Below are 21,518 nucleotides of genomic sequence, written 5' to 3'. Positions count from 1 at the left end.
TTGCTGTCTCTTGGATCTGTTCTGCTTGGATCTTTTGGATATTCTTACCTCCATTTGCTGTTGACTGGGAAGTTTGTGGAGAGTTCAGCATTTCCAACCCCAGAGACAAATGCCTTATATCCACTGAGCAGAGCAGTTTAGTTAGGATACCTACTTCTGCCTCACTCCTCTCTTTCCCAAATCCTCCTTTCCCCTTGTTCAAGTAAACAATTAGAAGAGACTGAACTAAGAGTATGCATCTCATGCACAAATTAGCCCAAAAAGAAGTTGAGGTCAATTATGCAGGGTTTTGTAACAGATGAAATTCTTGATAATTACTTACGTTTGTATAGATCCATGCACTCCCCTTGGGTCTTTTCTAATAGGTGCTAGTGTGACCTACTCTAGAAATTAGAGAACCCTAATCAATTTCCCCAGTGTCCTTGAACCATCATTAAATAATAATGGCTTTTGTCCTCCTCATACCACTTCTTGCCCTGTTGAACCAGTCACTAAATCAGCCCCTCTGCCTTGAGTTCCTGGGAGAGTTGCTTTTCTCTTGAACTACTAATGAGCTTCCAGAATCACACAACTGCTGGGTAATGGAATGCAGATTGCAAATGTCATCTAAACACAGAAGACCCATGTGTTAAAATAAATTACTTGAAAATTAGGCTTCAAATCATTAATTAATTCAGTTTGAAGCGTAGTTATGTTTTTCATCCTTCAGGAGACTGTTGTAGTGTACATGGTAAAAAAAAAAATCATTATCCTGCTGCTACCCAGTACTGATCTTGATCTCTAAAAACTTTGTGATTACAGTATAATTAGTTATAACCCAGGAAAGTTTAATATAGGTTTCTCCAAAAGAGGGGGTATTGCATTATTCAGTATTTTATCAACAAGAAACTGATCATTTTGGCTATTTTAACCTTATCTTATCATCAAAAACACATCTATTTGTGACTAATGTAAACTGGGCAAATAGACATTAAAACTACTAAGAATTTCCACAGCCCATGTCTGCATAAGTGTCGCTTTCCAGACATGATCATAAGAATATATTTGGCAATGCACTCACGGCCATTATGACCCTTAATATGGTCACAGTGACCATATCAAGCACTCAAGCTAGTGATGGAGCAGTATGTCACCTAGACACTTCTGTTCGTTCTCCAAAGTTGCTCAGTAAATGGTAATGATGGTGGTGGTAATTCATGATCTTAAAGAAATAGGTGAGTGTTTTTATAAGCATTTTTTAATCTTTTGAAGATTGAAAGTATCAAGCTACTAAGAGCACTCAGGTGAAAAGAATGAAAAATGTTCAGAAGCCTGTAGAAATTTCAGACCAGATGTATTATATGACTCCATATTAATGGAACTGTCATAAAGCAAAGACGGATACTGTCGGTTATCTAGTTGATTTGGGTTAAGTAAATGAGAGAGTTTGGTTTACTCTGAAGAAGAATTTGCTGACTGTCTAGGTGATTGAAACTGGGTAGTTTACAGAGGGAGATACTGGTGGTCTGAATCAATCATATATTCACTGAGCATTTACTGTTTCTGAGAGCGATACTAAGTGCTTGGGAGTTAGAATATCACAGAGTTGGTAGTCATGGTTCCTGTCCACAAGGTGCTTACAGCCTCCATCTTTGGAGATATGAAAGAGAACAGACCATCATTAGGCTAGGAGGTTTAGATATTAACCTACCTGCGGTCAAGAGTCTGAACTATATGGCCCCTTAAGGTCCCTTTCAGCTCTGTTTGATGATTCTGGGGTCAGTTAATCTAGATTTCGAAGGCATAAAATCAAAATGCCATAAGAAGTGCAGATCAGTGATCCAGCCAGCCCAGTATTTGTTCTCCAACTGACAATAAGATGCTTTGACAATAATTGTGATGTTTACTCTCCTGGACACCCATTCTAACGTTAAGGGATGCATTTCCCCTCTACATCCCTACCTTTGTCTCTAGAAATCCACTGTGTATTGCATGTCCATATTTTCTGCCTACATTACTTCCTGTGGTAACAAATTCCATATGCTTACCACCCACTGGGTGAAGAAGTGACTCCTCTTATTTATTTTGAATCTTCCATTCTCAAACTTCAGTGGGTGTTTCCAAATCTTAGCATTGTGGGTTTTAGTGGGTAGTAATTCCATGTTTACCTTATCTTTACCTTCACATGCAAGTGGAAATCAAATAATAGAATTTCAGAACTGTTTCTCAGCTCTGAAAAACCCATTCTGAAATATCTACCTAATTGAAGCCAATGTGGAATTTAGTGCCTGAATTTCCCAGATGATTTGCACATGAAGACACAGCCAATGTCTGCATGATCCAATAAAAAATAGGAAATTATGTAATTATCAGTGTTTACTACTTTTGAAGAATAGTGGGGTGTAGTAGGTGACATGTAGCCTGAATATCTAAATCACTGGATAAATGTCAGACTTTATTAATAAAAATAATAACAATAATTGTGATATTTAAGTGCTTACTTTGTACCTAGTACACTGAGCACTAGGGTAGATGTGAATTAATCTCATCAGACATAGTTCCTGTCCCACATGAAGATCACAGTCTAAATAGGAGAGAGAACAGGTGTTGAATCCCCATTTTGAAGAAGGAACTGAGATACAGAGAAGTTAAGTGACTTGTCCAAGGTCTCAAAGCAGACAAGAATAAGAGCCGGAATTGGAAGCCAGGTTCCCTGACTCATGTTTCTTTCCCTAATATAGGCACAGGCAGGACACATATAAAGAGAGAAGGCAAAAAGTTTTTGTCATACTGTAACGCCCAAATGTACATAAATAGAATCCATAATTATATTAAGGGATTCTGAATTGAATTGATTAATTCAGTGTATTGAGCACCTTGTGTGGCACACTAAACTAACCCTGTTGGAGAGTCCAGATGGAGGTTAAAGATAAGATGCCTGCCTTTTAGAAGCTTTACTTTCCTATTATTAGCACTGTAGGAACTTCTTGGGTTGACCTAGTAAACACCCATCAGCCCATTCTAATGTAGATGATTACTGTTGACTAATCAACCCAAAACCATCTCCAAAGAACACATGTGCTTTGGACTTCTGAATAGCATTTCTAGACCATGAGCCCGTTTCTAGCCTGTGAACCCTTTGTTGGGTAGGGACCGTCTCTATATGTTGCCGACTTGTACTTCCCAAGCGCTTAGTACAGTGCTCTGCACACAGTAAGCACTCAATAAATATGATTGAGTGAATGAATATGGGGTGGAATCTGTTGATTCCTTCTACATGACTAGCTCACTGCTTCCCTCCCAAACTTCATTCCTCCCTTTTGATATGATGCCAGAAGATCTTATATGTTCACCAATTTACGCTCATCCACCACCTATAAAAGAAATCAATATCTGGGGGAAGAGAAGACTAGATCTTCAATTGGCTCTGACCCCGACTAAAAAAATAATTTACCCGAACCCTAAAAACAGGTATTAAAATTTAGCAGTCCATAATGTTTTCCCAGCCTGCTTTCTTGCTCTTCCCCCTCTTTTTCAGCAGTCCTAATACACCCCTGGCCTGGAATCACACTGAGAGGGAATATGGCATAATTACTACTTGCCTAGAATAAATTGTTCCTTTCCCTAGGTGAGTGGGTATCTATTTTAAAGACTGATTTTACCCAGAACTTTAAACTTGTTCTCTACATTTTCTTCTCTTACGGGCTCAGCCTGTGTTAGTTTACATGGCTCCGAATCCGAAGCTTTTCTCAAGTTGGGGTCCCCTGAACTTACAAGGTGAACAGACAAGCTAATATATGTTTGAGATCTTTCAACCCCTTTGCACAGTGCAAGAAGAAAAATGAATCCTCCCATGACTGATAACAAGCACTCACAGTTCTCTTACACCTTTTATCCCAAAGCACTTTACAAATTTTGCGGGTGAGTTGCAGCTTCTCCTGGGAAGAGTTAGAGAAATCAGTGCTTCTTCTCAAGGCCCTACCTATTCAGAGACAAGAAGCTGTGGGCCAAATATTCCTGCCTAAGGCCATTTACTGGCTTGGGTCGAACCTTGGGCTGGGGTTGGGCAAGCCCAAAATGATCCCTGACTGTGTTTGGCCCATTTTCAGACTGGAATGGGGAGACCTACAAGGAAACTGTTAACTCCTTCCCCTTCTACCCTCCCTTATTTTGGGGTTGGGCTCAGGAGCTGTAGTGCAACAGAGGTGACCTGATCCTGCCCCATAGGTGACCGTTCCTGTAGAATTTAAAGTCCCAAAACTCTCAAGGATAATGGGCATTCCCTAATAATGATAATAATGATGATGATGATATTAGTAATTGTGGTATTTGTTATGCATTTACTACATGCCAAACACTGGGTTAGAAACATGGGTCAGACACAGTCCCTGTTTCAAATAGGGCTCAAAGTGTAAGGGAGAGGGGAAACATGAATTAAACCCTCAGTTTCCTCAACTGTAAAATAGGGATTCAATACCTGTTCTCCCTCCTACTTAAGATTGTGAGCCCCGTATGGGACAGGGACTGTGTCCGACCTAATTGACTTATACCTACCTCAGCACTTAGAAGAACAGTGTTTGACACGTAGTAAGCACTTAACAAGTACCATAAAGCAAGAAGACAAACAAACCCCATTTTATAGATGAGAAAACAGGCTCAGAGAAGTTAAGTGACTTGCCTAGGGTCACACAGCAACCAAGGGTCAGAACCGGGACTAGAATCTAGGTCCTCTGACTCCCAGCTCTGTGATCTATCCATTAGGCCCCGCACAAATATCCCAACCGTCTTAGGAATAAGGTTGGGCCCTCATCAGACCCAGCTGGATCTGGGCCCAGTCTAGGACCCCGCAGTCCTGAAGCTCGACAGAATTTTTTTCTTTCTTAATAATGATTATAACAATTATGGTAGTTGTTAAGCACTTACCATCTGCAAGGCCATGTACTAAGCTCTGGGGTGGATACAAGCAAATTGGGTTGGACACAGTCCCTGTCGCGTGTAAGGTTCACAGTCTCAATCCCAATTTTACAGATGAGGTAACTGAGGCACAGAGAAGTGAAGGGACTTCCCCAAGGCCACACAGCAGACAGGTGTCAGAGCCTGAATTAGAACCCATGACTAATGCCATCATTACTATTAATGTCATCATCATTATTAATGCCATCATTATTATTAATGCCATCATTATTATTCCTGTGCTTAGAACAGCGCTTTACACATAGTAAGTGCTTAATAAATGCCATCATTATTATTCTGACTCCCAAGCCCTTGCTATATCTACCACTCAGCCCAAAGTTCCGGTCTGCCTCTCTATGAACTCTCCCAGCAAAAGTGCCTGCTTGCCACAAAATGGGATTTCCCACCTCCCCTCCCACCCACCCCACCCATCCCCCGAAAAACCATCTCTCTCCCCATACTTGTCGATGGAAATGACCAAACCCATAAAACAAAGCCATTCGGCTGCCTTTTCCAGCAATGAATTTCCCGAGGCGAGAACAGACCAGTGAAACATTCTCTCGGCTGGAGATGAAGAAGGCATGGCAGGCATCTGGAAGAGAGGAACTGATTTTTAAATAATTCCACTTTAAAATGTCAATATTTGTCACACATAAGTTCATACAAATACCAGCTTCTGCTCTGGGATCTGGGACCTGAAAAACATGCATTTGAAAGCCTTAATCTGTTGAGCTTCAAAGGACTAGATAGCAAATTAAGAGAGGAATGAGCTAAGGAGAAGTTCCAATTTGTTTCCCTTTTGTGGCATCTGTTCCATTTCCTCCATTCTCTAGGAAAGGCCTCTGAGTGCCATTGTTTTAGCTGAGATGATGTCAGCAGATAGATCGAGCCATGGGCCCGGTTGCGGTGAGAAAACTTTTGAGAGAAATCTAAGGACGTCCTATGAGCTTCTCTTCCTTGGCTCTAACATGTGGTCCCCCATTGTTGGGATTTCAAATTTCAGGTCAAACTCTGCCTTCTCTGTGAGGATTTATGATATTCTTGGGAGGGGTAAATGCTGGATGAGAAGTTTGGAAATGGGGGTAGAGTGCAAAGAAAATGCCATTCTATAAGTTACAAGATTTGAATTTTCAGAAGCAGAACATTTCCCTGGAGCTGTTCCTTTGTGAGAACCACATTCAGTGAAGTACCAACACTTTCCTGCAGATTCAGTGTTTTCTCTGATCAGGGGTTGAATACCAGCCTGTAAACCCAGAAAATGGATTGTATGGGCTGTTTCATTTTTAAAACTAATCCATGATCTAAGGCCAATCCATTTCCTAGGCCTGATTTCAATGTATTCAGCTCTTCACTCTTCAGACTTGTGGAGTGAATCCTTTCCTTCACATTCATCCAGTTGTATTTATTGAGCGCTTAATGTGCGCAGAGCACTTTTGCCATTCTGGCCACAAGTACTTTTTCCCTACAGTTTTACCTACAGTTGTCTCTGCTCCACTCCTTCTCCATGTTCCCCCCATGCCTCATCCCCAGTCACCATTGTTTTGTTGCCTGCAGTTTTCTACTTCATCTATTTGTTAATCTTTGGGTGGATTCCATTCCACTATATTTCACTGTGTTACCTTTAGCTCCACATTTAGAGGTCCTGCGGGCTTCAAAAGAAATTTCATATAGCAAGGGACTCAGAAGATGCTCAGGGAATTATTTTAGATGAATACATCTATTTTATGCCGATCCATCCATTCTGGTGTTAATTCTTAATTTAACTTTACCCATATTTGGGGAAACTCACTTTGAAAATTTAGGAAGTGTTTGACCAAATAGATGGATAGATGAAGAGTGTCAAAAATGATTCGACTTTTTGCTGGCTTCATAGTAGAATGGAATTTGTCACTAAGTGAATCAAATCTGATTTGGAAATTGTTTTTCATGAATATATCCATTTCTTATAGAAACTATTTCTTTTAGAATAGCATAACCCCTTTCCGCAATTGTCTCGGTTTTCTTCTCCAACTTCATTTCCTTCTCTTGCTCGCTTTTCCTTTGTGACAGTCCCTTTCTCTTTTGCTACTGTGCATTATTTCTTTCTCCTCTCCCTCCTACAGAACAAGTGCTGTCTCTGTTTTTCCTTTGCTTTCACTGTACAGTCAGAGCTCACATATCCTGTTATCATCTGACGTGACACCATGGAACAGTAGAAGGCAGCTCTAGTTAGAAGACATGCCAGAAACAAACGTAGACAGATGGTCTCCGTTCAAAGTGCGCTCTTTGTAATATAGCAATAGGAATGGAAAGCTATATTGTTTTTAAGAAAGTAAAACCTAAAAGAGTTAGGCAGTTTAAAAAGTGAAGTTTTAAGCACTCTACATCTGAGCCGTCAGCCATAAGAAATCAATCAAACAAATTTATCAAGCACATACTGTGTGCAGAGCAGTGCTTGGGAGCGTACATTATAACGGAGTTGGTAGACACATTCTCCGCCCACAATGAGCTTTCAGCTAGAAGATCCATAAGAAATGGATTATCTAGCCACTCAATCTCCAACCAAGCAGGTTGGGAATGTTTTTTTTTTTCCTCTGCCAGGCTGAATGATGAGACACTGAAGTTGGCAATGACTTGGCATTGAGTGCTTTTCTTCAGCTTTGGCTACAGTGTCCCTCACCACCACACCTGTTATATTTTACTTTCCCAAGTTCTTAGTACAGTGCTCTGCACACAGTAAGTGCTAAGTGAATAAGACCATTGATTGATTAATTGATTGCCCTGAGGAGTTCAGCTCTCCCTGTCAAAAATAGGACCTTTAATTCCAATTTGGACTTGTCATACCAGGGAGATAGACGCCCCCCCCCCCCCCCCCCAATCCCTGCCCATTGAGGTATTTCCAATCTCCTTATACTACCGGTACAATTACACGTGCAATTACAATGACAATACATTATGAGAAACAGTGTGGCTTAGTGGAAGGAGCCCGGGCTTGGGAATCAGAGGACATGGGTTCTAATCCCGGCTCTTCCACTTGTCTGCTGTGTGACTTCGGGAAAGTCACTTAACTTCTCTGTGTCTCATTTACCTCAACTGTATAATAGGGATTGAGACTGTGAGCCCCACGTGGGACAACCTGATTACCTTGTATCTACCCCAGTGCTGAGAACAGTGCTAGGCACATAGTAAGTGCTTAACAAATAATAATAGCATAATAATAATAGCATGCAGTATCTGTGAGGAGGGTGGCCATTGATGGCCTTCCCAAACTCTGGATAAAGAGGCTTGTGTGGCTCCAAACGTATTAAGCCAGAGTCTTGGTGCAATATGATGACATCATGGATGCCATTTTGCAGAAGTCTGTGGGATGCATGAGGTCCTAGGGAGTTTCTTTGAAGGACCCTCACTTGCCTCATTCATTCATTCATTCAATCATATTTATTGAGCTCTTACTGTGTGCAGAGCACTGTGGTTTCCTCTCCCAGGTCAGTATGAAGCTTGGTACTTCCACATCAGAGCCAATGAACTCAGCAGCAGGAGACACAATGGAGAGGCTCAGTAACAAAGACAGGACTAAAGCAATTGGCTTCATATCAGTACCAGACAGAGGATAGACCAGTTGAAAACCAGACTATCCCCTTGTAAAGCTGAATGTGTGGGGACTCTCTCCAGATTTAGAGTGGAGCTGGGGCCTGCAGTCCTAGGATGTAGCTCACAGAGGGCACAGGACTGACACCAGGCTGTGAGATTTCATTGTTCAAGGTGTCTGTGCTGCCCCAAAGACAAATTACCTAAATGCTTTTTTCAGCAGCCTCATCCTGTTTCCATTTTTCCCTCTTCAGCCTGTAGTCAGAGAAGCAACATGACTCAGTGGAAAGAGCCCGGGCTTTGGAGTCAGAGGTTCAAATCCTGGCTCTGCTAATTGTCAGCTGTGTGACTTTGGGCAAGTCACTTCATTTCTCTGGGCCTCAGTTACTTCATTTGTAAAATGGGGATTAAGACTATGAACGCCCTGTGGGACAACCTGATCACCTTGTAACCTCCCCAGCGCTTAGAACAGTGCTTTGCACATAGTAAGGGCTTAATAAATGCCATCATCATTATTATTATTATTAGTCAGTGGAGAAGAATTCAAAGACTTCCCTTTTGGTGACATTTGTCCCGAGTACTGAAGTGTTAAAGTAGATGAAAAAGGAACTGCTGGTTCCAGTGAAAAATCTTTACAGTTTAAGCTCAGCAGAAAGAGCAGATGAGCCAAAACTGCATCTAAAAAACACTATTGCTGATGAGATTGCATCCCTTTCTCCCTTCTTCTCTCTGTTTGAATATGGTCGTGCTGCCCATAGCTGTGCAAATGTAACATACCAAATAGATGGAATGTCTGCGTAGCAATGCTGGCGGGCTTATTAGACCTGGAGGGAAAGAGAAAAATGAAGAATGAGTTAGAGAGTAATGTAAGGTTTTCGAAATCAGGTGAACCCTTTCTATACCATTAGCAGCATTAGGATTCCTTCCTACTAGAGAAACAGCATGGCATAGTGGAAAGAGCACAGGCCTTGGAGTCAGAAGGTCATGGGTTCTAATCCCAGCTCCATCACTTGTCTGCTGTGTGACCTTGGGCAAGTTATGTCACTTCTTTGGGCCTCAGTTTCCTCATCTGGAAAATGGGGATTAAGACTGTGAGCCCCATGTGGGACAACCTGACTACCTTTTATCTACCCCAGCATTTAGAACAGTGCTTGACACAGAGTAAGTGCTTAACAATTACCATTCTTCTTCTTATTATTATTATTATCAGCTATAAAAAGTTCAGGAACTGAAGAGTTGGGGGCAGGGTGGGGCATCCTAGTTAGTGAGCCCAACACCTCACTCCTCGTGGGCTGGCCAGCTCTCTGGCTTCTGTGAGGATGGCATGCATCCTTGTGCCACTTTCCCAAGAGCAGCCTGAACAAAATCAAGGGGAAAAGAGTTGCTATTTCTGGGCTCCCTGGAGGGGTGGAAGTACATTTGTTTTTCATTTTCACTGCCAAGTGGTAAATTGGGGAAAAAGAGGAAGAACAGGATGAAATTTTGAGCTGAGGCACAAACTGTGCGGTTTCTGGGGAGTACATCAGGTGGAGTTTCCTTCTGCCTGACAACCATGCACATAGGGCACAGTGCCGTCCCCTGGGAGACCCCAGGAGTCTCTAATAGCTCAAGGATCAGGATTAAGGAATGTCTAGGCTCTAAAGAGACTCAGAGGATACTCCCAGACTGGGCACTATGTCAGGAGGAGCTGATGAGCACCTCCAGGTGGGTGCCTTGGGATAAAAAGAGCGAAAGATAGATGCCTCTAAGGATGAGCCATATATGGTGGGATATTCCTAATTTGGGATCAGATTTCTAATGAATCATGCACAGCCTGTCAGAGTTGCTCTGGACTGATTGATTAACTATTAAATGTCCATTTCCCCCTGGCCTGGAATGCCCTCCCTCCGCATATCCGCCAAGCTTGCTCTCTTCCTCCCTTCAAAGCCCTACTGAGAGCTCACCTCCTCCAGGAGGCCTTCCCAGACTGAGCCCCCTTCTTCCTCTCCTCCTCATCCGCTCCACCTTACCTCCTTCCCCTCCCCACAACACTTGTATATATGTATATATGTTTGTACATATTTATTACTCTATTTTATTTGTACATATTTATTCTATTTATTTTATTTTGTTAATATGTTTTGTTTTGTTCTTTGCCTCCCCCTTCTAGACTGTGAGCCCACTGTTGGGTAGGGACCGTCTCTATATGTTGCCAACTTGTACTTCCCAAGCGCTTAGTACAGTGCTCTGCACACAGTAAGTGCTCAATAAATACGATTGAATGAATGAATGAATGAATTTGTCAGGGGCTCTGAAGCATAGACTCAATCCCTATCTCCTGGAAACTGCAGTTCAAATGAAGCAAGGTGGACCATCCTATTTCTTTCTCTCCCTCTCCCTCTCCCTCTCCCTCTCCCTCTCCCTCTCCCTCTCCCTCTCCCTCTCCCTCTCCCTCTCCCTCTTTATAGTATTTGTTAAGCTCTTACTATGTGCCAGGCACTGTACTAAGAATTGGGGTAGATACATGCTAATCAGATTGGACACAGTCCATGTCCCACATGGGACTCACAGTCTCAATTCCCATTTTACAAATGAAGTAACTGAGGCCCAGAGAAGCTAAGTGACTTGTCCAAAGCCACAAAGAATACAAGTGGCAGAGACAGTATTGAAACCCAGGTCCTTCTGACTCCCAAGCCAGCGCTCTATCCACTAGGCCATGCTGCTTCCCTATATATTCTTTATATTTCTTCTTTAAATTTTATTTTGGTTTTTAAGTTGGGTGTGAAGCAGGTCGGGGATGAGAGAATATCAGTTGTGCATTAGGTGGAGTGAGAACTGGAAATAGTTTATTTGGGGAACCCTGGATATATTAAAATCAGTTCCAAATACACAAACACACTATCTCCCTTTCAGAGGTATCCTCTTTGTATAGAATTTGCCATTGTTTTTCAGTGGAACTTGAAGGATGCTGCGTTCACTTTAAATGAGTGTTGAACTAACCATCGGTTCTTATGGTTCAAACCAGAGCTATTAAAGAGATCTATTTATTTTAAAAAATAGGCATCCACACTGTCTGAAGGCTAAATATCAAACTTGTGGAGGATAAATAAATCTGCAAGGCAACCAGAAGCCCTAATGGGATAAGGAACCCCAGCAACCCAGCATAGCAATGATTAATTATCTGAAATACAATCTATCCAGCAGACTTCAAGGCTGTGGTTAAATCTAGGAGACTGTACCAGAGTTGGTTCGATGAAAATGATCCAGAGATTTAAAACAACTTGGAGCAAAACAAGAAAGGCATTAACAACACCTCGCAGCTTATCATAATTAAGGAATGGGAGCTTTAGAAAACCTGCAGTGGGTCATGAAGATTAATCAATCATATTTATTGAGTGCTTAACATGTGCAGAGCACTGTACTCAGGGGTTGGGGGAGTACATTATAACACAGTTGGTAGACACATTCCCACAATGAACAGGATACTAGAATTGAAGAAAACCAGGATAGGCTGACACCACCAAACTAAGAACTTTTGCTCTTCACAAATAATCTATGCAGTGCCATCCACAGTACCATAGCACCACTGAAGGTACAGATGGAAGCATCCTCTTTGACTAAGGTAATCTTGCACAGAACACTGCAAGGATCTTCTGAGCCTACTTATGCCATTGACTAGGCAATTTAAAAGCCTAGAAAGCCTGTCATTCAGGGGATGCCAATCTCAACAACTGCACTCTTGAGGCTCTTGCAGATTCAGAGAACTGTGCACTTGAAGATTAATGATTGAGGTTAATTAGAGAAGCAGTGTGGCTCAGTGGAAAGAGCCCGGGCTTTGGAGTTAGAGGTCATGAGTTTGAATCCCAGCTCCGCCACATGTCCGCTGTATGACATTGGGCAAGTCACTTAACTTCTCGTAGCCTCAGTTACCTCATCTGCAAAATGGGGAGGATGACTGTGAGCCCCACGCGGGACAAGCTGATCAACTTGTATCCCCCCCAGCACTTAGAACAGTGCTTTGCACATAGTAAGCGCTTAACAAATGCCATTATTATTATTATTATTATTATTGAAGATTTGTTTCTTCCTTCAGACAGCATGAAAAAAATACATGACCGTTTCCTTCTGCACATGTATTTATAAGGTCAGGAAGCTTTCCCAGAAGAGAGAGGCCCAGAAATAATGGCACCTGGATGACATAGTAGATATAAGACTCGGTCCACTGCCGCCTTCATCAATTTAATTGGTTGCTTCCACTTCAAATAATGGGCTTCTGAAGACTTTGAGGCTTTTAAGAGCTTGGTAATGAATACCCCTTCACAGTGGATTCCAACTTGATTTCACATTCAAGCTTGTTTGAAAGGACCCTTTAGCTCATTATCTCTGTCTGGTCTTCTTTGGGTCTTCTTTGCTCTGAGACTGCTTCCAGCTGTGGGAGAGGTATGCCATTCCCTACTGGAGCTGTCACAGAGTGCTAGGTGCTGGTTTCTGGAAGAGTGCTCAAGTTTTTAAAAGAAGAAGAAATTTTCAGCATTTGTCGTTATTTTGCTGATAACAAAACAGTTGGAAATTCGAACAGATTACCTCTCTCTCTTCTTCTCTCCTTCTCATTCTATCTTTCTCTCTTCCCTCCCTCCCATCGTCCTTCTTCCTCCCACTCTTTTTCTGTGGAGGGAACAGCCAAACAGTTGTGGAGAAAAAACATGATCTGGAAGGCCTTCAAATGGCAGAAAGACAATAGCTGGATCTGTTTTTTGCCTATTTCCGTTCCTAAAGAAAATGTCCCAGTCCCTTGTTTCAACCAGAGGAGATTGTTGTAGCCAAGACAAGATGATGGATTGTTTCTTTCTAGATGAACACTGTAATACGACTATTTAATGTGTAACTGCAGGCAGTTCATAATCTTCCTGTCTCGGGGGTCCCTAACCTCTATGTACAAACCACCAGCATCTCTTTTTAAACAGTACCCAGAGAAAGAGGTGGCTTGTAAAGTATAAGCTGATTTTTAAGGTCAAGATAAGGTGATGGGAGAAAATGGATAGTGGGTGTGCTTGCGTAAAAAATCACACATAAATATGTATATCATAAGCTTCTGTTGTACTTAAGGTAATCATTACCTAATTTAACACAGGAAAGACTTTACTGTGGCTTATCAGAGTGTTTGAAATATTCTAGAAAGTAGATGCTTTGTGAGTAATATGCCAGAAGGAGACTATAGTCTTTGTCATCTATTCTCTTCTCTATTTTGATTATCTATGTGGACTCTAATGACGGAAGTATAATGTCCACGGTTCCCTACCAAGCCCTTTTTGAAAAAGCCTAACCACTTGTCAAAGGTCCTAAATCTTTGTAGAATGACTCAGTCAATTTTAGGAACCTCTACAAGCATCTTAGAGTTGGGATTGTCCTGGCTTACATGGTCAACTTTGCAGTATAAGTAAATTATTATCACCTGGGGACCAGAGACCCTGGCTTTTCCTTCTATTAAGCTTACCTGAACGCTTAGTACAGTGCTGTGGGCACTCAGTAAGTGCTATTGACCAATTGTAGTAGCCCCACCTCTAGCTACCCTTGCTTTCTCTAAGTGCTTGGGCTTCACACATTGTCCTGGAACATGCTCAATACCTGCTTCATTTAGATTCCTCAACATCCTTAGACTTGCAATAATTGTGCTCCTAAACCCACCTTTCCCCTTTTCCCTTAGGTAGCAATCTCCATTTTCTGTGGTTACTGAAGGGGAATGGAAAAGCATGCATGCTTGTAACGGTGTCCTACTTTTCTACAAAAAGAAGGTAGTCCACCTATTTAGTGGGAATACCCCAGCAGTATCTACCTATAGGTCAATAGCTTTAAACTGAACAGAAGAGAGAAGAGAAATGCACAGATATATAGGCCAGTAGCGTCAATTCAACCAAAACCGAAGACATCAGGTGTCGCTGGCAGAGCAAAGGGATGGACCACAAGTGCTGATGACTGTGGAAGCACGCTGTATAAGTTCCCTATGCTGCCATGCCACTCCAACAGTACATTACAGTAAATTCTAGATGCATCAGTGAAGAAGGGGACTGATGAACCAAGAGTGTACAGGGGCAAGAGCAAGGTTTGAGGTTTGTATTATTATTAGTAGTAGTAGCATTGTGGTTCTTGTTAAGCACTTACTATGTGCCAAGCACTATTCTAAGTGCTGGGGTACATACAAGTTAATCTGGTTGGACACAGTCCCTGCCCCACAAAGGACTCACATTCTTAATCCCCATTTTATAGATCAGTTAACTGAGGCACACAGCAGACATGTGGCAGAGCCAGGATTAGAACTCAGGTCCTTCTGATACTCCCAGGCCCATGCTGTAGCCACTAAGCCACACTGCTCTTATTTTCTGCCTTAGGCCCCTCTCCACTATAGGGACTCATCATTCAGTTCAGCACAGGGTTCAAGGCATAAAAAAGTTAGGGGACCTAGAGTACATATACCTCTTTACACCCTTAGCTCATGTATTAGTAATACTTACTGAGCACCTACTATGTGCTAAGAAAGTAGTATTAAGTGCTTAATAGACACAATTCCCGCCTTTTTAAGGATCATACAGTCTAGCAGGGGAGACAGACACGAACATAATGTATAGATGGGAGAACAAAGGAAAAGTGGGTATGTATGAGTCAGTCCTTATAATTTAAGATATTCATTGATTCAATCGTATTTATTGAGCACTTACTGTGTGCAAAGCACTGTATTAAGCACTTGGGAGAGTACAGTATTACAACAGATGCATTCCTGCACACAAAGAGCTCACAGTCTAGAAGAATGTGCCGAAGCACTATAGATGATTATGAAAACACAAATGTGTAGTTGATGTAGATGTGCTGAGATAGTATTTGGGTTGAAATGACCAGGGGAAGGAGAAATGAGTCTGGGGAAGGCCTCTTGGAGGACACATGATTTCAGAAGAACTTAGAAGGGGGAGTGCTCTGGTTTAGCAGGTTTTTCTTTCATTCTTACCCAGTCCCCAGCAGAGAACTGAAATTATCCTTCAGATCTGTACTTGGATTTGTACCCTCTGTACAATTGATAGTCACTCCACCCTCAGGCCCATGGTACTCATGTACATGTCCATAATTTATATTAATGTCCATCTCCCTCTCTATCAATCAATCAATCAATCGTATTTATTGAGCGCTTACTATGTGCAGAGCACTGTACTAAGCGCTTGGGAAGTACAAATTGGCATCACATAGAGACAGTCCCTACCCAACAGTGGGCTCACAGTCTAAAAGGGGGAGACAGAGAACAGAACCAAACATACCAACAAAATAAAATAAGTAGGATAGAAATGTACAAGTAAAATAAATAAATAAATAAATAAATAAATAGAGTAATAAATATGTACAACCATATATACATATATACAGGTGCTGTGGGGAAGGGAAGGAGGTAAGACGGGGGGATGGAGAGGGGAACGAGGGGGAGAGGAAAGAAGGGGCTCAGTCTGGGAAGGCCTCCTGGAGGAGGTGAGCTCTCAGCAGGGCCTTGAAGGGAGGAAGAGAGCTACCGCGGCGGATGGGCAGAGGGAGGCCATTCCAGGCCCGGGGGATGACGTGGGCCGGGGGTCGATGGCGGGACAGGCGAGAGCGAGGTACAGTGAGGAGATTAGTGGTGGAGGAGCGGAGGGTGCGGGCTGGGCAGTAGAAGGAGAGAAGGGAGGTGAGGTAGGAGGGGGCGAGGTGATGGAGAGCCTTGAAGCCCAGGGTGAGGAGTTTCTGCTTGATGCGCAGATTGATCGGTAGCCATTGGAGGTTTTTGAGGAGGGGAGCAATATGTCCAGAGCGTTTCTGGACAAAGATAATCCGGGCAGCAGCATGAAGTATGGATTGAAGTGGAGAGAGACACGAGGATGGGAGATCAGAGAGAAGGCTAGTGCAGTAGTCCAGACGGGATAGGATGAGAGCTTGAATTAGCAGGGTAGCGGTTTGGATGGAGAGGAAAGGGCGGATCTTGGCAATGTTGCGGAGCTGAGACCGGCAGGTTTTGGTGACGGCTTGGATGTGAGGGGTGAATGAGAGAGCGGAGTCGAGGATGACACCAAGGTTGCGGGCTTGTGAGACGGGAAGGATGGTAGTGCCGTCAACAGAGATGGGAAAGTCAGGGAGAGGACAAGGTTTGGGAGGGAAGACAAGGAGCTCAGTCTTCGACATGTTGAGCTTTAGGTGGCGGGCGGACATCCAGATGGAGATGTCCTGAAGGCAGGAGGAGATGCGAGCCTGGAGGGAGGGGGAGAGAGCAGGGGCAGAGATGTAGATCTGGGTGTCATCAGCGTAGAGATGATAGTTGAAGCCGTGGGAGCGAATGAGGTCACCAAGGGAGTGAGTGTATATTGAGAACAGAAGGGGACCAAGCACTGAACCTTGGGGAACCCCCACAGTAAGAGGATGGGAGGGGGAGGAGGAGCCTGCAAAAGAGGCTGCAAAAGAGCCTGCAAAAGATCTCTAGACTGTAAGATCTGTGGTGGACAGGGAACATGTCTACTATATTGTTTTGTACTCTCCCAAATGCTTAGTATAGTGCCCTGCACATTGTAAGTGCTCAATAAATACCTTTGATAGATTCTTTCACAACCAGTTCTAATGCTTTTGTATACACCTGTCAGCAGAATTTAACGAGAACCTTCTGTATGTGCTACATTATACTGAACCTTGCCCTCAAGGAGCTTATAAGTATATTAGCAAACATCACATCCCTGTCCTCAAGGAGCTTATAATTTTGTAAGGGAGAAAGACACCAAAATCATTCAATTTACCAACTCTACTATTTAACCACTTTTTCACCTAGCCATCTCTGTATTTTTTGTTTTGTCCACTAACTAATTTAGCCTGTATCTGCCTATCCCTTAAGATTGTAAGCTCTTTGGGGGCAGGAATCACATTTTTTTTATCTTCATGGAGAAAAGCAGCTTGGCGTAATGGCTAGAGCATGGGAGTCAGAAGGACCTGGGTTGTAATCCTGGCTCCACCACTTGTCTGCTGTGTGACCTTGGCAAGTCACTTAACTTCTCTGTGGCTCAATTACCTCAACTGTAAAATGGGGATTAACACTATGAATCCCATATGGGACAGGGACTGTGTCCAGTCCAATTTGCTTGTATCCACCCCAGCCTGGCATATAGTAGACATTTAGCAAATACCATAATTATTATTCTTATTATTGTGCTTTTCTAAGCACTTTTTCTGCACATAGTAGGTGCTTGATAAATTCCATTGCCTACCAGCAAAATTGTCTGCTCCCAACTCCCTTTTTTCAGAGTAAAAAGACCAGTTGAAACAATATATTTCTATCTTGCTCGGCCAGCTGGGTTCTGTTATTAAATAACCAAATCCACGCCCGGCTTACCTGGCAGTTCTTCCCTGAAACAGAAGTATCCCTACTGTAACTCTGGATGAGTGGATATTGTTATAATTATTATTATTGTTATTTGTGTGTGTGTGTGTGTGTGTTTGCGCAAGCATGAATGCTTGAGGCTCCATGCACAGAAGAGTATCTCTTATGGATCAAGTTGCGTTCAGAACAATGCCACATGGAGCAAGGTATAGAATGAAAGGAAGCAAAAATGAAAGTTCATGTTTTTCATCCTTTATTGAAAAATGTGTCTTTTTTTGGCTGATCGCAGCCTGTTCCCCTTCATGTGTCTTTCTTGGTTCTGCTTGGCCCCAGCCTTGTTTCTGAAGGATGCAGTACTTCTAGCCTTCTGCATGAGATTGGCAGGGAATTCTGGTTTGAGCTCAGACACAAGTTTCCTGAGCAGTTTACTGTGTCTTTTGTGACCTTGGCTGACTCTCCAGGGCTTCTGGGCCCTTTCCCCCCACCAGCCGGAGATGTTATCTTTGAGCTGCGGTTACTGGTGTTGGTTTCTGAAGCTGTGTTTTCCCCTAGCACCTCGAAAAAGTGAAAAGTCAGTGTAATATCACTCTAGGCCACGAGATATCTATCTGGCTCCTTACCTGGTCATTCTCTATCTCCTCAAGGGACTTCATGTGTCAGGCATTGCTTGGTTTTACTTGAATTAAAATGTCAGACCAAACATTCTGCTACATTTCAAATTTATTAATCACACATTTGGGTTTTTCAAACTTTGCCCCATTGAAGTAGTGTATTGATCCAACAGCATATATCACAATATCGCATTTCCTAACAAAAGCAATTTCTATAGTAAGAAGCCTTGTTGACACACAGGAACTGAATACCTAGTGAAAAGAGCCCTGGTCTAAGAGTTGGGGTAATGGGAGCTCAATCCTGAAGACCCAATCACCACTTTACCCCTTCAGCCATCCTCCTAAAAAGGTGATATATCCAAGTGAGAAGTGTAGACCTGAAGAGACCAGAAGATTTCTAGAAATTTGAGGTATTGTGAAAAACTGACAAATTAAGCCTGCAAACCAATGCTAAGCTGCTAGACATTCGTTACAAAGAGGTAATAGAGCCTTTTAAGTTCAGAGCAAACTTCCTGTGATTTCCCCTGGTTTGGTTTAGATTTGAGAAGGATTCATCAGATGTGGGAACTGCATTGCCATGCTGATCTTCATGTTAAAGAGCTTCAATGTCTCTTTTCCAAGGAGTTATTTAAAGCCATGGAAAGGATGAAATGCATCCAAATGATGTTGAACTTTTGAACAGTTTCCCCTTTGCAAATATAATGATTGGTTCCTTTAATACTGATTTCCCTATTGGATATTAGTCAACTGCAAATCAGTCAGCAGTTAATTTAGGTTTATGAGGTAATCTGTAGTTTATAATTTGATAAATGATAATTTTATAAATGATGAATATTGAATATTGAATTGCAAGATGAATATTGCAATCCCCCCTGCCTGGATTTCTTTCCCCCATCAAATTCACCAAGCCCTAACTCTCCCCATGTTCAAACCATCTCCAGGAATCCCAAGTCCTCCAGGAGTTTTTCCCCAAATACTCTTACCTTCATATAGTAGGAGCACCTAGGTATAGATAGTTTCATTTTATTAGTTAAGCACTTATTTGTTCACTAATCGGACTTCTGCTCCTAACCCATCTTGCCCATATTTTGTGAGGCTCACTCACACCCCCAGATCACTGAGCTTCAGTGCTAGGGACCCCTGCCACTCATTCAATCAATCGATATGATGTACTGAGTATCTACTGTGTGCAGAGCACTGTAACAAAGCCCTGGGAGAGTACAAAATTGAAGCATAACCCCTGACCTCAAGGAGTTTACAGTCTAATGGGAGACAGACACTTAAATATCAGACAAGGGAAGTAATGGAGTATGTATATGTATATATATGTGTGTGTGTGTTTGTGTGTGTGTGTATATATATATATATATTGGTGGGTGCGATATGGGTGTTGTGGTAATTTAGCTGCATAGGAGGGCTGAGGTGACAAGTGAGGGATATAAAGTGAGATGAGATATTAGTCGGGGCGGTTCTCCCGAAAGAGGTATAATCTCAGAAGGTTTTTGAAAATGGGGAGAGTTGTGTTGTGTTAGATTTGAAGGGGAGATAGTTCCAAACAAGGGGGAAGGGTGAGAACAAGGAGATGGCAGTGGGAGAGATGAAAACAAGGCACAGCGAGTAGGTTAATTTGAGGAAACAAAGATTGTGAGCTGGAGTGTAGTAGGAGGAGGGAGTGATTAAACATTTTCAAACCACTAGTCAGCAGTTTCTGCTTGATGCTGAAAGGAATAGGTAACTATTTGAAGTTTTTGAGGACTGGGGAGATATGTGCAATATAAGTGTTTCAGAAAAATGATCCGGTCAACTGAGTGAAGTATGGATTAGAATAGAGGAAGACTGGAGACAGAGAAATCAGTGAGGCACCAAATGCAGTACCCAAGCTGGAATAGGACAAGTACCTGGACCAATATGGTGACCATATGGATAGCGAGGAAGGGACAGATTCTGGAAGTGTTGCAAAAGTATTTGGCAACAAAATGAGTGTGTGGGTTGAAATAGATGGAAGAGTCACGGATAATGCCAAGGTTGTGGGCTTGAGAGGCAGAAAGAATGGTGAGACTGTCAAAGGTCATGGGAAAGTTAGGAGGAGATGATGTGAGTAAGACATGGAGTTCAGTTTCAGAAATAAATTTAATTTGAGGTGCCAGTGGGGCACCAATGTAGTGTTGCCTGGAGGCAAAAGATAATGCAAGTCTGCAGAGAAGGATAACTAGGGAAGAACTGTGTTGGAAAACTGTTAACTTGTGTTAGAGTTTCCAGAACAAGGGAATGGTACATGGTGGTGAAGACGGTTGAGAGGTCAAGGAGGATTAGGACAGAATAGAGTTTTTAAGTGGAGTTGTGGGGAGAGTGAGTGTCATATGCAGAGGGGAGATGTAGGAGACTATGGTGAAGCATCCAGCTCACAGTAGCTGCTCAGTAATTCTAGTGATTATTGTTGATTTCAGATTTGGTAGACTACTTTTCAGGAAGTCAAGATACTTACTAAACTTCAATGAACTCCCCCCTATCTTTGCTTTAGTAGTTCAAGAAGAGGATGCCTTTAAATTTAAGCCCGTTGATTTTAGTACCTCATGGCTCCACAGTAATCTTTCTCCTCTCAATTCTCTCTTTCTCCTCTCTCTCTTACTTTGTTTCTCTTTATAGGGCTTCATGGACATTGACCTACTGAAGTTCAAAGGAGCCAATGTGACCGGCTTCCAGTTGGTGAATTACACAGACACAGTCCCAGCCAAGATTATGCAGGACTGGAAGACTAATGACGTGAAAGAACAATCTCGAGTTGACTGGCACAGGTTAAAGGCAAGTGGTATAAAATGCCAAGCAGATGGTGGAGTGACTTAAATGTCAGCTGGTGGTGTTCTTAATAAAACCCCATGACCAGTGGCTCAAATCCCAGATTAGGGTAATGCCTTCCACTCTTTCTGGATCCCTGAGAGGAGGTATTTATATATCATTAAGATACTTTTATGTTTCTTTCCCCTGGATTTTATAACCCTCTGAACTCTAAGCTCGTTATGGGCAGGGAATGTGCCCACCAGTTCTGTTGTATTTTACTC

At 42.5% G+C, this 21,518-nt stretch overlaps 1 protein-coding gene across 2 annotated transcripts in view; it reads left to right on the top strand.

The window, feature by feature from the left end:
* GRIA1 (glutamate ionotropic receptor AMPA type subunit 1) overlaps nucleotides 1-21,518 on the top strand; it is a 245,710-nt gene that overhangs the window by 129,395 nt on the left and 94,797 nt on the right. For both annotated transcript variants that reach the window (XM_038772259.1, XM_038772260.1), the window contains exon 6: nucleotides 21,106-21,261. In XM_038772259.1, coding sequence (XP_038628187.1) covers nucleotides 21,106-21,261 — 156 coding nt within the window. The remainder of the gene's footprint in view (nucleotides 1-21,105; nucleotides 21,262-21,518) is intronic.

This window comes from Tachyglossus aculeatus, chromosome X1, assembly GCF_015852505.1.
Source record: "Tachyglossus aculeatus isolate mTacAcu1 chromosome X1, mTacAcu1.pri, whole genome shotgun sequence".
NCBI lineage: Eukaryota > Metazoa > Chordata > Mammalia > Monotremata > Tachyglossidae > Tachyglossus > Tachyglossus aculeatus.
Note: the sequence above shows the minus strand (reverse complement) of the source record. Positions and strands in the feature narration are given on the sequence as shown.